This window comes from Sander lucioperca, chromosome 18 (assembly GCF_008315115.2).
Source record: "Sander lucioperca isolate FBNREF2018 chromosome 18, SLUC_FBN_1.2, whole genome shotgun sequence".
Taxonomy (NCBI): Eukaryota; Metazoa; Chordata; class Actinopteri; order Perciformes; family Percidae; genus Sander; species Sander lucioperca.
In genome coordinates this window covers 12,473,536-12,488,133 of record NC_050190.1, presented here as the reverse complement: position 1 = coordinate 12,488,133, position 14,598 = coordinate 12,473,536, and the positions used below count along the sequence as shown (strand labels likewise).

General features: G+C 41.5%; 2 protein-coding genes across 2 annotated transcripts in view; one reads left to right on the top strand and one right to left on the bottom strand.

Moving 5' to 3' along the window:
* Positions 1–6,535, top strand: part of LOC116035845 (fibroblast growth factor receptor-like 1) — a 30,544-nt gene extending 24,009 nt beyond the window's left edge. Inside the window, exons 4-7 of the mRNA XM_031279187.2 lie at positions 2,242–2,328; positions 2,542–2,826; positions 3,743–4,096; positions 4,939–6,535. Coding sequence (XP_031135047.1) covers positions 2,242–2,328; positions 2,542–2,826; positions 3,743–4,096; positions 4,939–5,381 — 1,169 coding nt within the window. The 3' untranslated portion in view covers positions 5,382–6,535. The remainder of the gene's footprint in view (positions 1–2,241; positions 2,329–2,541; positions 2,827–3,742; positions 4,097–4,938) is intronic.
* Positions 6,536–7,291: 756 nt separating this feature from the next.
* On the bottom strand, positions 7,292–14,598 carry tacc3 (transforming, acidic coiled-coil containing protein 3). Its single transcript, XM_031279147.2, has 18 exons — positions 14,359–14,598; positions 12,686–12,851; positions 12,182–12,309; positions 12,055–12,101; positions 11,506–11,964; positions 10,704–11,418; positions 10,543–10,594; positions 10,284–10,446; positions 10,014–10,072; positions 9,623–9,753; positions 9,378–9,441; positions 9,124–9,252; positions 8,434–8,501; positions 8,296–8,339; positions 8,034–8,194; positions 7,812–7,918; positions 7,607–7,727; positions 7,292–7,500 (listed from the first exon to the last, which is right to left on the bottom strand). Exons 2-18 carry the CDS (start codon positions 12,848–12,850, stop codon positions 7,435–7,437), a joined length of 2,679 nt encoding a protein of 892 aa, XP_031135007.1. The 5' UTR covers position 12,851; positions 14,359–14,598; the 3' UTR covers positions 7,292–7,434.

The following is a 14,598-nucleotide window of genomic DNA, read 5'->3' as shown; positions in this document are numbered from 1 at the left end:
GCATTTTAAACAATTTAATACTTTCACTTGCATAAGCATGCACTTTAATCATGACTTAAATTTCCGTTTGCATAACAATCCTTTGATTTTTTTTACAGTGCATAAAGTATAAGGATTTTTGTTTGATCACTGATTCCATAATAAGTTGCAGCTTTAACTTTCTTTTCAGTACACAAGTAGGGCCTCTCTTATATTCAGAGGCCTCTCAGTCAATACTCATTTATTGCTTATTTTATTTTTCAATCTTCCAAAAATAACAAACGTATGGCAGCCATGAGATGTCATGATACCTCGCCCCTGTCTGCAGTCTAGTGAGCCAATATTGTGTAAAGACAATAGTGGCAAGGGAAAGCTTTAACAGGACAGACATATAAAGGGTGCCATTGTTCCCTAGAATTGCCTAAAAGTAGAGAGGAAATAGATTCAGGAAAGAAAAAAGTCAAAAAGAAAACCCCGGCAGTGTGGGACCATGTTCTGTTTGGATTGGGAGGTTCAGGAACCGGGAGGAATGTGGAGAGCCCAAGTGAGCAACAGAGAAATATTTCTTCCAGTGAAGGCTGTTTTTTAAAGGAATGGGTTATTATAGTTGGCCAGTTAAACCCCTTCAAATAGCCATGACATCATTGCTGGGCTTGGTGCTGCAGGGGACAAACAAAGGAGGGTTTGTACCCAGAGAACCCTAGAGAGCTTTGAGGGTTTCGGGGGGACTCAGAGGGAGGCAGAACAAGGGGGTTAGAAGTCACATCTGGCCTCTTTACCTGACCCAATCAAACCCTGAGAGGGAATCAAGTGTGCCAAACTGCATCTAGAAAAATCCAACTTGAGGCTGCACTCAGTGCACTGAACTCAAAATCACAAAGAGATACAAAAGGTACAAAACTGGCTGGTAGTTTTTCCCATTTTGAATTGTTATTAAAGCATACAGTTTACCCGTGCTGTTGTGTCTATCTTTCCCTTGACTTATGGTTGGTACGTTTGTTAGAAACGCTAAGAATGACTTGGACTACTTTATGTGAATTGACAGCTCAGTATTATCATATAAAATCATCAACAATCAATCAACAGCAGTCCGTCTCCAATAATCATCTGCTTCATGTCTCTTCCTGCACAGAGTGGCAGATATTGGCGAGGAACCCGATCTGCTCTGTTAATTCATCAATGCTTAACTCGAAAAGTCGATACGCATCACAAACCGTCGATTAGGTTTCACTCATTATATTTTCTCTAAGCCCTGTCTTAGCTCCGCTGCATGATGTCAGCCTATGACATACACTCCACAGCTGTCTCCTGGAACTGGGCTTATGAAAACTGATCATATTACTTCCAAATGCTACAGAGTATGACCTGAGCATGCACCCCTCTCAGAGGAGCCTATCTATAAATGCTAAATTTACTATGATGGAGCCAAGAACACTTTGCTGGGCCTGTTTGGTGTTGGGTCACTGCCATATGAGCTGTGACAGTGACACTGTTGACAATTAAGAATGGGATTCTAATGGAAAGTTAACACAGACTTTAGAAGTAGCAATATACCTACAACTCCATAGTGAATGCACACTGCCCTTAATATTGCCATACAAATTGAAAAAAAACATTTATAATGATTTAGCATGGGGTTGATGATAAATTACCGTTTAAAGCTATAGTTCGCAACTATTTTATAGTAATGAACATTCATTACATTCAAGCCATTGCCAAATGAGTTGATACAAAGCTAATTAAGCCTATCAGCTCCACACAACTCTCTCTGTACTTCTCAGTATAGCTATGTTTCCAAAATGGTGTAGTCTGGCAACGAGTGGAAGCTCGAGTGATGCGTTTTACGTCACCACCGAGAAAGAAAACAGCAGCATTCAGTTTTGGAGAAGAAGACGACATAACAATTATAAGATAATTACCTCTTCTGAAGAGGCCATCATGTTTTTTTAATCCTCCGTGTCCTCTTTGATTTGACTAATAAACTACTAGCTACTGTGTGGATGAGGGGTGGGGGTGGTGCCCAATCGCCGAAGGCTTGCGTCATGTGCATGCGCCGACAGTGTTGTTGTCATTACTGAGAATTCCTCATGGGAGAGACAGAAACTACGCACTATAGCTTTAATGCTTTAGATTAATGTCAATGCATAATACATATGCACAATTCTGTGCCTCAAGATTTACTTTATCTTCACTGCAAAAGAACACCTGACTGTTTGATTGGGACTCAACTGTTGACTAACTGTTGTCCTGCTGTGTTGACAGATGACTCGGGTTCTGATAAAACTGGGCCCGGGGCGGCTGATGGAGCAGTGTCTGATCTGGGCACTGATGGCTTGGCAGAAAAACTTGGTAAGAGCTCTGTTGGCATGCTACCAATGGTGCAGTGGTAAATTAACCAGACCATCCCAGTTTTATCCTATTTATTACAAGTCACATCTAAATATTTTGCAAACCAGCCTGCTGTGTTTTTAGATTTCTGGATGTATTTGTCTTCTGTCAGCTGAAGTAATGTGTCCACTGATAAGTTAAGTAACTAAATGTTTCCTCTTCTGTCCCATAAAGTGCGGCCCCGCTTCACCCAGCCTGCTAAAATGAGAAAACGGGTGATAGCTCGTCCTGTTGGCAGCTCAGTGCGGCTCAAGTGCACGGCCAGTGGAAATCCTCGACCGGACATTGTGTGGCTGAAGGACGACAGACCGCTGACGGAGCAGGAGGTCGGCGAGGGCCGTCAGAAGAAGTGGACTCTGAGTCTGAAGAACCTGACGCCAGAGCACAGCGGCAGATACACCTGCAGGGTCTCTAATCGGGCTGGGGAAATCAACGCCACGTATAAAGTTGAGGTCATACGTGAGTATCCCTCAGAGAGGCTGAGCTGTACGCATACCAAACATATTCACCTGGAAATAGTAATGCTAACAGATGAGGCAGAGTTGATTAAATTAAATGATTACTGATGTTTGTGATTCTTCATACATTGCTGAGGTAAATTAAAACAGCGTAATCTCGGGCGCCTGGGTAGTTCACCTGGTAGAGCGCGCAACTGTATATATAGAGGTTCATTCCTCAACGCAGCGGCCCAGGGTTCGATTCCGGCATGCAGCCTTTTGCTGCATGTCATTCCCCCTCTCTCTCCCTTTTCATGTCTTCAGCTGTCCTATACAAATAAAGGCCTAAAATATACCCAAAAAAATAATCTTTTAAAAAAAAGCGTAATCTCTGTATAAGTGGGTCTGATTTTGACTGAGGAAGAACTGTAACCTTTAAAAAAAATCTTCTCTCTGATCTAACTACTCCTGACGTCTGATTGCGATCAGCAGGTCTTATTCATATCCTTGCTGCATGGATGAATGTGCTTGTGTAATCATTTATATGAGAAGCATATTGAGGAAGCGGGCTTGAGACTGAGGGCTTGTGCCCTGGTGTTTGCACAGGGGGGAGAGAGAGAGAGACTGTTCAACTCAGAGACCCTCCACCCAATCTGGAGCTGATTAAAGCCCAGCTGTCTGCCAGACCCCCCCGCCCCCTCCCTTTTCCATGCGAAATGTGTGCTGTACAACCAGGAGCAAAGAAAGAGAGGAAACTAATCACACGTACTTCTTGTGTTACATGTGGTATTGCTCCCTCTCTGTCAATTATAAGTTCTAAGCCCGAGGCTAATAACGGTATGGACAACTAAGACCTCTTCTATCCACAGAAGGGCTGTCATGTCAAAAAATGTCTGTGTGTGTCTTGACAGTTTTTTTTGTTGTGTGTGTCTATGCAGAGAGGACAAACTCCAAGCCTATTTTGACTGGCACACACCCGGTCAACACGACGGTGGACTACGGAGGCACCACGTCGTTTCAGTGCAAAGTGAGGAGTGACGTTAAGCCGATCATTCAGTGGCTCAAACGCGTTGAGTCTAACGAGGAAAGTCGCTACAACTCTACCATTGAGGTGGGAGACCACCAATTCGTGGTGCTGCCCACGGGGGAGGTGTGGTCCCGACCCGACGGCTCCTACCTCAACAAGCTGCTCATTACCCGTGCCAAGGAGGAGGACGCTGGCATGTATATCTGCTTAGGCGCCAACACCATGGGCTACAGCTTCCGCAGCGCCTTCCTCACTGTGTTGCCAGGTGAGGTCTGGGAAATGTCTGTTTACAGCCACAACAGCAGGCAGTGTTACAAACATACTGCAGACAAACAAATCAGCAGCTTGGATCTGTACTATCAGTTTCTACGTTTTATGTGGTTGTTATTTTTTTCAGGAATCTGCATTAGTGCACATGACATAATTCTATCAGAGGAATGTCAAACTGAAATGAAAGTGAGACTGCAGACATGTCAGCAAAAAGTACTAATGACGACAGATGACAACAAAGCAATGTTAGCAAACTCAAATATTTTGTCACCTGTTTTATATCAGTATCATGTTCTGGAGTTATGTTATTCTCCACCAAATAAATGAAAACCTGTTTAGGGTTTTCAAGAGTTTTTGTTTTTCTGTACATAAACTGAAGGAAATGGATAAAGTAAGCATTTAAAAGCTGAAACGATTATTCGATTAACCAAGTAGTCTACAAAAAATAATCAGCAACTTTGTTTATCGATTGAATATGTAAGTCAGTTTTTAAGAAAAAGTGCTTGCTACTGCTTTTTCAGTTTTATATCATTGTAAATCAAACAGATTTGATTTGACAACACTTTTTAAACTAAAGGTCCGTCAGATGTGTCAGTGATCTTCCTCAGTCATCACATGAGCCAAGGATTGAACCTGTCTCGGTTCAAAGGTTTTGGACTGTTGTTCAGACCCATTATTGACTAAATGCTCAATCAAAAATATAATCAACAGATGAATTGATTGGGGAAATGATTTGTTTCATGCCTTAAGCATTCACCTGTGCAATAAACAAACTCTTGCCAACATTGAAGATTTGGAAATCTGTTTTGATTTTATTTTGGCCCTTATCTTTTGCAGACACGCAGCCTCCCATCACACCCATGCTCCCGCCAGCCTCCAGCTCCCTCCCCTGGCCTGTCATCATTGGCATCCCAGCTGGAATAGTGTTCATCTTTGGCACAGTGCTGCTGTGGTTCTGCCAGAGCAGAAAGCACTGTCCCCCTCCCAGTTCTCCAGCTGCGGCTGCACAGGTACTGCAGAGCTCCCACCGGCTGCCATATCGAGAACGGGACCGGGGCTGTGTGGCTCCGTCCTCTAGCTCCTCCAGCCCAGAGAAAGACTGCATGAGCTCCATGCACTATGAGGAGTACCTGGCACAGCAGCAGCTGCTCCTCGCCCAGGGAGGATCAACAATCCCCCCTAAAATCTACCCCAAAATCTACACTGACATTCACACACACACTCATTCCCACGTGGACGGGAAAGTACATCAGCATCAACACATTCATTTTCAGTGTTAGCCTTAGTGCCAAAAATCCCCCATTAACTGCTCCAGTATCTCAGAGGGACAATGAGCTATGGACTGAACAGCAGCTCCTGAGCGACGTTCACCTGCCATTACTCTTTAAAGACTCTTCTCATAGCTAGAGATTGTTGGGAGTGTGTGCATGTGGGAAAAACAGTGGCCAGTAATACACACCTTGTGTTTTTACATCCAAACGTCCATATTTGGTGCTTTTTTTTTTTTTTTTTTTACCTGTCAGATTCTCACACCACTAAAAATCCATTAATCCTTGTTGTGCACTTAATACAAAAAGGACAAGGACATTTTTTTTGCGTGTGAGTGTAATCACAGACATTTAGGCCAGCTAAAAGGTCTTCCTCAGCAGCTGAATTTTGCATTTTCCTACTTGAGGTGTAGCTGAAAATGGAGGTTAGGTTTTACCTTTCACTTATTCAGCTGTTAGATCGCAGAGACTCCATATGTTCTGCCTGGTAATGAAGATGAAAATGGTACTCAAGATTTACAAAAGGGCTGGTTTTGTGCCCTACTCAGGTAGTCCTTTTGTCTGTTAAAGATGCATAATGTTTGGAATGCTGACCACTATTCTTTTTATTACCTTTCTCCATCCCTCACTTTTGTTGTCTGGTAAAAGTGATAGAGAGTAGACTGGTAAGTATACTTGCCTGAGACTGCAAGGGATGGAAGAATTGTGTTTCCGTGTTAACTGAATTGGTCTTCATTATCATTTCAACTTTTTCTTTACGGTAGGTTTCCAACATCAGTCAGTAGCATGTTGAGATAAACCAGCAGAGGAGGCCACCTTCTCCAACCACAGTGTATGAAGCTGTTGTCATTTATAATCAAACTGAGTCATGAATATTTAATTTATTTTGCTAAAAAAAAAAATGTATCAAAGGTTTATTTTTCAGAGTAAGGCGTTTTACATATCTATGTAATGTTATTAAAGTATACTATTGTTGTGTATAGTACATTTTCAGTACTTTGTCAACCAGTTTAATCACATTTAGTTCATGCCAATATTTAGGTATTTTTGTATGTAATTAGTTGTATTGACAATCTTGTATGATGTATTCTGTTCACAGCTCAAAAACTAAATCCATCTAAAGTTTGATGGTTTGGTAGTTTGATTAAATGACGTGAAACAAGTTAGTCACATGCCTCACGAAGATGAATGCACTTGTTCAATCGAATATTCTTCAAAGGCTGCCATTAACGAGGGCGAAACAAATCTGTGTGAATAAGAACTTCAGTGGCGGTTACCTGTTTGAAAACATAAGGGCTGGGTACAGACAGGTCAGCTTTCTTCCTTTTTGCAAGTTGAAGTGTCTGCTGAGGGTGACACAGAGGGCAACCAGCAGAGGGACAGAAGTTGCTGGGATGAATGAATAGATACAGACACAAGAGCAGTCTCACACAGTGCTTTTTAGATGAGTGATGGCCCCTGCAAGACTACACCGAGTGACCAGCATCTTTTCCCATTTAAGTGACTCGACCCTCTCCGCCTCTACCACCTCATTCAACTCCAATCTAGGTAGGATTTCCTTTCACCATTTAGGAAGTGCATTGTCCTGCCTCTGCGAGTGATGTGACAGGACCCTGTGATTGCACAGGAAAGAAGGGGAGCATTGTATCAGGTGAGCTCGTTTTGTTGTAAGCATTATAGGATGGGGATGAGCTTCGGCTCCAGACAGATGAGGGGTGAGTGCACTGAATACCTTTGTGTGTTTAAAAGTAGAAATTCTACACAGAACTAAACTTAAGGTTTCAAACAGCTATGTTACTTTTTGATCCATAAATAATGATTCAAATCCAAAACCCAGATGACAAGCTTTGCAAACATTATGAAGGCAAATACTGCCCCCTAGTGATTTGTCATCATGCAGAAATTAAAAAGACAAGACAGTCTAATCATAACAAACTCACTTTATTACTTTTTTTTTTACAGTATAAGAACATTGACGACAAGACTACACAAGAAAATGATCTGGACATCAACAACAAAAATCGGAAAAGATGACATTAAAATATACAGTATTTACAAAATGAGCTCAACCCTTCTGGACTTTGGTAATAAGTTCATCACAAAGTTTGGTGAGCTCTTCCGCCTCCTTCTCCTGTATAACAAAAATTAAGGGAAATTAGAAAAATATGAGAATAACATTTCATATCTTCAAGACCTCTGCAAAAAACATGCACCATCTAATTTAAATCTTCACTCACCTTCTGGTCCAGGCTCTTCTCCAGTGACTGCACCTTCAGCTGCTCCCGCCGCAGCTGGGCTTGGAGTGCAGATACCTCAGCCTTGTTCTTGGACCGCACCTCAGCAATCTCTTCATTTGCACTTAAGATCAACAATAAAATGTCAGACACGGCAAGTCTTGCAATGTACACTATACACTATTAACACAGTAGTCAGGTTTCTTACTGGGAAATCTTCTCCTCGGCATGGGCTTTAAGGGTCTGGTAGCGCTGCTCCTCCTTTTTGATCCTTGCCAGATAGTCCTGAGCATAAGCTTTCAGAGTCTCTTCATTCTGGGGAAAGGGCACAGACATCAATTTACCAATCAAACTGCCACAGCTTTTGTTCAAACCTCAAAACGTCATGCATTTGTCATTTATAACAGGGCAAGCGTTTGCTTTTTCTAACCTTTTTGTAGCCTTCAACAACATCCTTGTACTTCTCCAGTCTCTTGAAAAGGTCGGAGAAAGATCTCTCCATGGTGTTCAGGTCACTGGACACTTGCTCCTTCTCCAGCAGGGCCTCCCTGAGTTTCGCCTGAGCCACCTCCCTCTCCTTCTCTTGATCAGCTGGGTACAAGAACATTAAAGATCTCTCATTAACACACCATTACCAATCAATTATCAAAAAATCCTTAAGACTGATGTGTACATCATTTATATGAACTTACCCATCATTTTTGCAATCATGAGCTCAAATTCTGCAATTATTTTCCTGTGTGAAAAAAAAGAAAAAAAAAAAGTTGTCAAATGTCTTGAAAACACTGAATTAAAATGACAAAAACGACATTAAACAAACCACAGCTTACCTCATTTCTTGACCATCGTCAAATATCTTTTTATACTTTGCGCTCCATTGCTCTTCTTTCTCCTTTGCCTATTTGAGAAAATACACACTTGAAGTTATTCGTTAATAGAATTTAAATTTTTTTTAATTTAAAGTCTTGTAGTTAATTTGTGTTTTACAATGTCAAATTTGTTCAAAACCGTTTATTTTAAGAGGATATATTTGGGAGCTTGATTCATCACAACTTTGGGTTAAGAATAGTCGACAGACTTGGGGCCATCACTTACATTTCGATGATCACAACTGCTACTGAACTGAATACTGCCTACCTAATGCAGTCCTCATGTTTAAAAAAAAGATTATCTAACTATTTATGGAATATTGATCTCAGAAAATGATGAAAGACTCAGCTGACAGTGACAATCTTGGAAGCTAAACAATCATTGACATTTGCCTGTTAAACATATTTATTTGATCTTAGATGCTTGCGTTTCATCCAGAATGCACGGTGGTTGCTTTGGTTGAATCAGAATACTCTAAACTGCTCCAGGGAATGTTTAGAAAACCACGCCATCAACAAGGTCTACCGTGCGGTTTTTTTTCCCGTCTAAACAAAGGTTCTGTATTCACCTAGACCTAAGCAAAGTGACTTCAAATGGAAATGTTCTTCCACTGTTAATTGTCAAATCAGAGAACATTGAGCAGGACATACTTCTGCGTGGACCCTGGCGATGGCTGCATCCAGGTCTTTCTGACTGTACTTCAGCACTTCAATAATGGAGTCCTCGGTGTTTGCTGGCTGGAGGAAGGGAGGGACGAGGTCCGCAAGGATTGGAGGAGTCTAGATGACAGTTCCAGTGTAAATAAATCAAGTCAGGAGAAGCATTGAATGTCGTTTCCAAAACTTCCATTTATAAAAAAAAGGTTACCAAGGTTATCAATGGTGGCATTTGGAGCGTGACTTACTGAGGCTGTAGCATCATCAAGCAGTTTAAAATCATCCTGTTGTCCATGTGCAGTCTTTTCAAGCCTGAGTTGGGGAGAGAAAAAAAAAAAAAAAAAAAAAAAAAAAAAACACTTGTGATGTGGTCAAAGTAGTTACATTTTCAGACAAATCTCATTTTGTTAAACAGGATCTCCGAAGCGGAACAAATTCAGCTCCAACATCCAGTGACAGCAGCAACCAGAGTGGAACCACAAGTACGTCATACCGCAAAACAAAGTCAGCCGGGCGAGGGACGTTGGTCTGAGCGACCGGGCCTGCAGCCTTCTTGGGGCTCTCTCTCAGGAGGGGGTCAAATTTAAGGTACAAGGATTGTTTCCTTAATGCAGATTCCTTGAACTGTTGACAATAAAAATCAAACATTAGGTCACGCACTGACAATCAAAAGAATTAAACCATTTAACACAAGTCATGGGTGCCTGTCCTGGGCAGCCCCCTCACTCTACTCTATACATGCACTAATGGAGACATCTCTCCATTACTGCATGTACAGGTGCGGGGCATGCGTGTGTATTTCAGGCCGGTGGGTAATAACTAACATGTAATGTAATTTCCCCTTGCGGGATCAATAAAAGTTTCTTAATAAGTTAAGTACTTACACGGCTGGACCCAAACTGTTCAAGGTAATCCATTTGTCCATCAAAGTCATTGGCCATGACTAGAAATAAAGATAATAAGGTTAACGTGCTTCATACATAATATAGAACAAGCATTTCCTTAATAGAGAAGTAATTTAACTTCTATGTAATCGCTCACACCAAGCTGGGTGAACCATTTTAGACTCAGACTACTTCTAAAACTCCAGGTTAAGGCAACAGAAAAATTAAGAGATCCTAGACAAAATAGAGTTACGTCCAACATTTACTTACACATAGTTCCAGGGACAAACTCGTCATTGAATTCTGACAGGGCGGTCTGGGACTTCTGCTCAGGTTGACACAATTCAGAAAGCTCAGGAAGACTCCCCACAGGCTGTTCAGCTTCAAGTGGAATTCCCACGTCATGGTCAGAAGCAGCCTGGTCTTCCGCATTCTGTCAATCCACAATAACAAAGGGTATTTTTTGTTGAAACCATACAACCAAGGGAAAGTTAAATCCAAAAATGTAATTAGGATTAAACGGCTTTACTTGTCTTACGGCTGCAGGGTCGAGTCCTGCAGCTGGGACACTCTCTCCAACACTACAAAAGGGCAAAAACACACACACTTAGTGAAATTATTACGTGCTGCTGGCAATTGAAGTGTCCACTGCAATTAAATGCTTCATACACTCAGATAAGGTAAACATACCATGCTGATGTTACAGCCTCCTTCTCCACGGGCTTGTCCGGTTCCTCTGGAATCAACGTTTCCATGAGCACAGGGCCGGATTTCTTGCTACACTTTGGAGAGTTGTTCATGCTTGCTTTTGTTCCAAATGGATTGAAGTTTGGGTCATCCAACTTGTCAAAGTCTAATGAGTAAGACCCTTTGGGAGCCGGAACATCAGCGACACCACTGGCTTCAGGCTTCACTGGACTTTTTGATGGTTTGACGTCACGCGGCGGATTCCCCTCTTTAGGTTTTAGACCAGGTGGCCTTTTGCCCAATTTTTTGGGTGGCGGTTTCCGTTTGACCTGGCTGCCATCATCGAAATTGAACTCAAGTTTGACTGGTCCTTCCTGGACTGGGGCATCAGCTGGCTGGGACGTGGAGTCAGCAGCGGACGGTTTGACAGCATTAGTGGAGATTGGGGCCACTGCAGCTATGGGTTTCATCTCGGGCTTAACAGGTGCCTCTAGAGCCACCTCAGGTATATCAACAACATTTGTGGATCCATTTTCCTTTATTTGTGTCTCCTCAACAGGTGGGTTAATGTCTGCCACCTTTCTCTCAAGGACAGGGGAATTCTGAATTTTAGAGCCACCGGTTTGGAAAGGATTGATTGCACCAAGGTTGTCAAAATCCAACTGATAGCCGCCTTTGCTTTGTATTGGCATGTCATCATCAGGGTAAGATAACACTTCTGCGGAAAATTCAAGAAGATCATCATCATCAATTTCTCAGCATTCAACATTCAAGGAAAATAACTTTGTAATGTATGATGAATTACCTTGTTTTGGCTCATCAAGCTGCTCAGTGGCATCTTCCACAAAACTGCCTGACACCGTTTCTTGATCGATATTTGGAGACATTTTTGCAGGTTGCTTTTCATCAGGTGTGGCAGTGTATGAATCTTGTTCCTCGACCACTAGGACCTTTGCCACTGTGACCACACTGCTCTCTGTGGAGCTGATGTTGGAGGAGACGTCAACAAGTGAGTTGTCCACAGACGGGGTGAATGGAAGCGTCTCGTCTAGTGCAGATTCTATTTTGGTGGGCTCCTCCAAGATATTCTCTGCTTGTGTGTGTTGAGACTCTGTAGGAGGGCTTTCCACAGCAGGCCTCGCAGGAGAAAGGACCATCTTAACAGACCCCAAAAATGGATTGATAGTGTCAAGGTTGTCAAAATCCAACTGATAGCCTCCTTTGCTTTGTATTGGCATGTCATCATCAGGGTAAGATGACACTTCTGTGGAAAAATCAAGAAGATTATCGTCAATTTCTCAGGATTCAGAGACTTCAAAAGACAATAACCAACTTGCAATGTTGGATGAATTACCTTGTTTTGACTCATCAGGCTGCTCAGTGGCATCTTGTGGTAATATCCTATGAAAACAAAACAGACTTGGTTACTTAAATTGATCATTAAATTGGAAGCATGTTTCAGTATGAGATATGTTACTTACTTAATTTTATCCAAATTTAAGGACTCCATTGCTTTTGTACACTCGTCCACACTTGCCATCTTGACAGACTTGGTAGGAGATACAATTCTTTTAGTCATAGGGTCTCTTCTTGGAGTCTGAAAACAAACCTACACACAAGTAATTTGATCAGTATCATAACTTACCTGGATACTAAATTATACATAGAAAAAAAAAAAAAAATGAATAGTATAGTAATATCCAGCCCTTTCATCATAGTTCTACGTAACAAAAGTTAGTGTACTTTGCAAATGTGTGCTAGAAACATGTCTGAACTGCCCTTTTTGTAGCTTTTTCCACCAAAACAAGTGTTTGGGTTTTTTTTTTGATTAGCCGGTTTAAAGTTGTGTAGAGCTATGCTGCAAATTTGTTGGGGAGGGTCAAACTTCGTATGATCAAAGATTAAAATAAATTGAAAAAACGGTCCAGTGATAACAGGGGTAATAAAAAGATGTGTCAATCTCCCCATCCACACACACGCTGTACCTTCGTCCCCTTTGGCACAGTCTTGCTGGGCAGGTTCTCAGTCTGACGCAGGATGGAGGGCCTCCCAGTTGGCTGATCCAGGGCAAAAATGTCATTAATTGAGCTGTTCTGCTTTCCTCCAGGGTAGACCCCACAATTCTCATCATTCTCATCAACAGAACTCATCCTGTAAAAGCAGAGAGACCAACTGTAAGTTACGGGGCTGGAACGATCAGATGGACACTCTGAAGGAGGAGTCATCCTGAAAGCTGCAACCAGTTGATAAGACTCTTTTGGTCGTGGGGTTTACTGATGTGTGTTTAAAAAAAACAAAAAAAAGGATCTGGACAGAGAAAAACCACAACGTTAACAGCAGAATCAACACATAAGTGACTCTGCCAATTTTATTCTGTTGGTAAATCATAGTTGGCACGTACCTATAGTTATTATTTGTGTAATACACTCCTTTCTAAAAAAAACGTGGAAAAGTAAAGAGAAAAAAACTGAACCATGATCCCTGAAAGTTGAAAAGAAATTACAAAAGATGTTGATGCTACACCCACAATGATGCTGTGTGCTAGGCCGATAGCAGCGTATTGCTATATTGATATCAAACAAGTGTACAATGTTTAAGACCGAAACAGCGCTGCCATTACATAGTTCTTCCAGCAGAGAGCGCTAACAGGTCCATTTTCCAACTGTAAAAGTCCAGTTCAGGACATCAAATTCGAAATAATTAGTTGCCAACACATTACCTAATCAAAAACATACCTGATATAACTAATGTAACGTGATCAGCTTAAAAAAAAAAATCTAGCATTGTTCAGGCTACAGAGCCCAGATGTGTAAACTTTGACTACAGTGGTTTAATATAAAAGACATGCAAAATACGACTATAACGTTAGACCTTTTGACATGTTGCTATTGAACACGAATGCATAATGCAAAGGCCCTGGAAGTGACTAACATTACATTTATGCAGCCATTGTTGATGTTGTTATGCCCTATGCTTTTCATGCTATGACTTTAATTTATGTTGGACTATGATAATTTAGGTAGCAAGTACACACATCTCTAAATGTTGCTCCTAAATAATAATACATTTTGACTATGCTCCAAGTATTAGCTAATGATTGTAACGTTATACAAGACGCTTCTGAATTCGCTGAATCACAGCTTTGTCTTATTGATGTCACGGGACCAATGTTGTCAACGTTTTTATCAATCCGTTTCTTCTAGCAACTGATACCCAACGTTAACGTTCAAACAGTATGTAATCAGACGGCAAAATTCTCATTTATTGTGGGGAGCCAACTTGTCATACTTTTCAACCAGAAATTGATAACTGATCAGTTGGATTTGCTAACGGTAACGTTGACCTAGCTACCGAACGTTATGCATGCCACAAAAGCTAGCTAGCTACTAACGTTAACGTTTCCAACACCTAAATTAACGCTAAATTAGACTAACGTTACCGTTATTATTAACATAACTAGAGTTGACAGTACATTTTAAAAAAGCTCTTGTTAGCTAGCTAGCTGTTACTAGAGAACTAACGTTAACGGTAGACCTAACGTTACTTAAACTTAACGTAAAGCGGAAGAAATCAAAAACTTGGGATCACGTTTTATGAAAAAAATAGAGCAAAACGTAAGGCACTAATGTTATCTTATCATCCTGTATTCACCACCTACCTCGAAAAACAGATGCAGTTCGCCGAAATTACAAAATCTTTCGCCGAAACATTCAACTGCAGGGTGGCCAAGAATGACTGGTGTGCATTTGAAAACCCCTCGCCTTCTTTAGGAGACAACCGTTTGGAATTTAAAGTCTTGAAACGCACCAATAAAATCGCCAAAACATTCAAAGGAAACGCGCTTCCTGGTTAAGCAGCCAATCGCGCGGAAGAGCGGATGTGATCCAACAAGACCGGC

Bases quoted from the DNA above. Each gene is read 5' to 3' on its own strand.
- tacc3 (XM_031279147.2), bottom strand. From the start codon at position 12,850: ATGAGTTCTGTTGATGAGAATGATGAGAATTGTGGGGTCTACCCTGGA. The intron at 8,502-9,123 runs GTATGTCCTGCT...TTTCTCAAATAG, and splicing joins TCGCCAGGGTCCACGCAGAA to GCAAAGGAGAAAGAAGAGCA. The intron at 7,728-7,811 runs GTAAGAAACCTG...GTTGATCTTAAG, and splicing joins GCCGAGGAGAAGATTTCCCA to TGCAAATGAAGAGATTGCTG.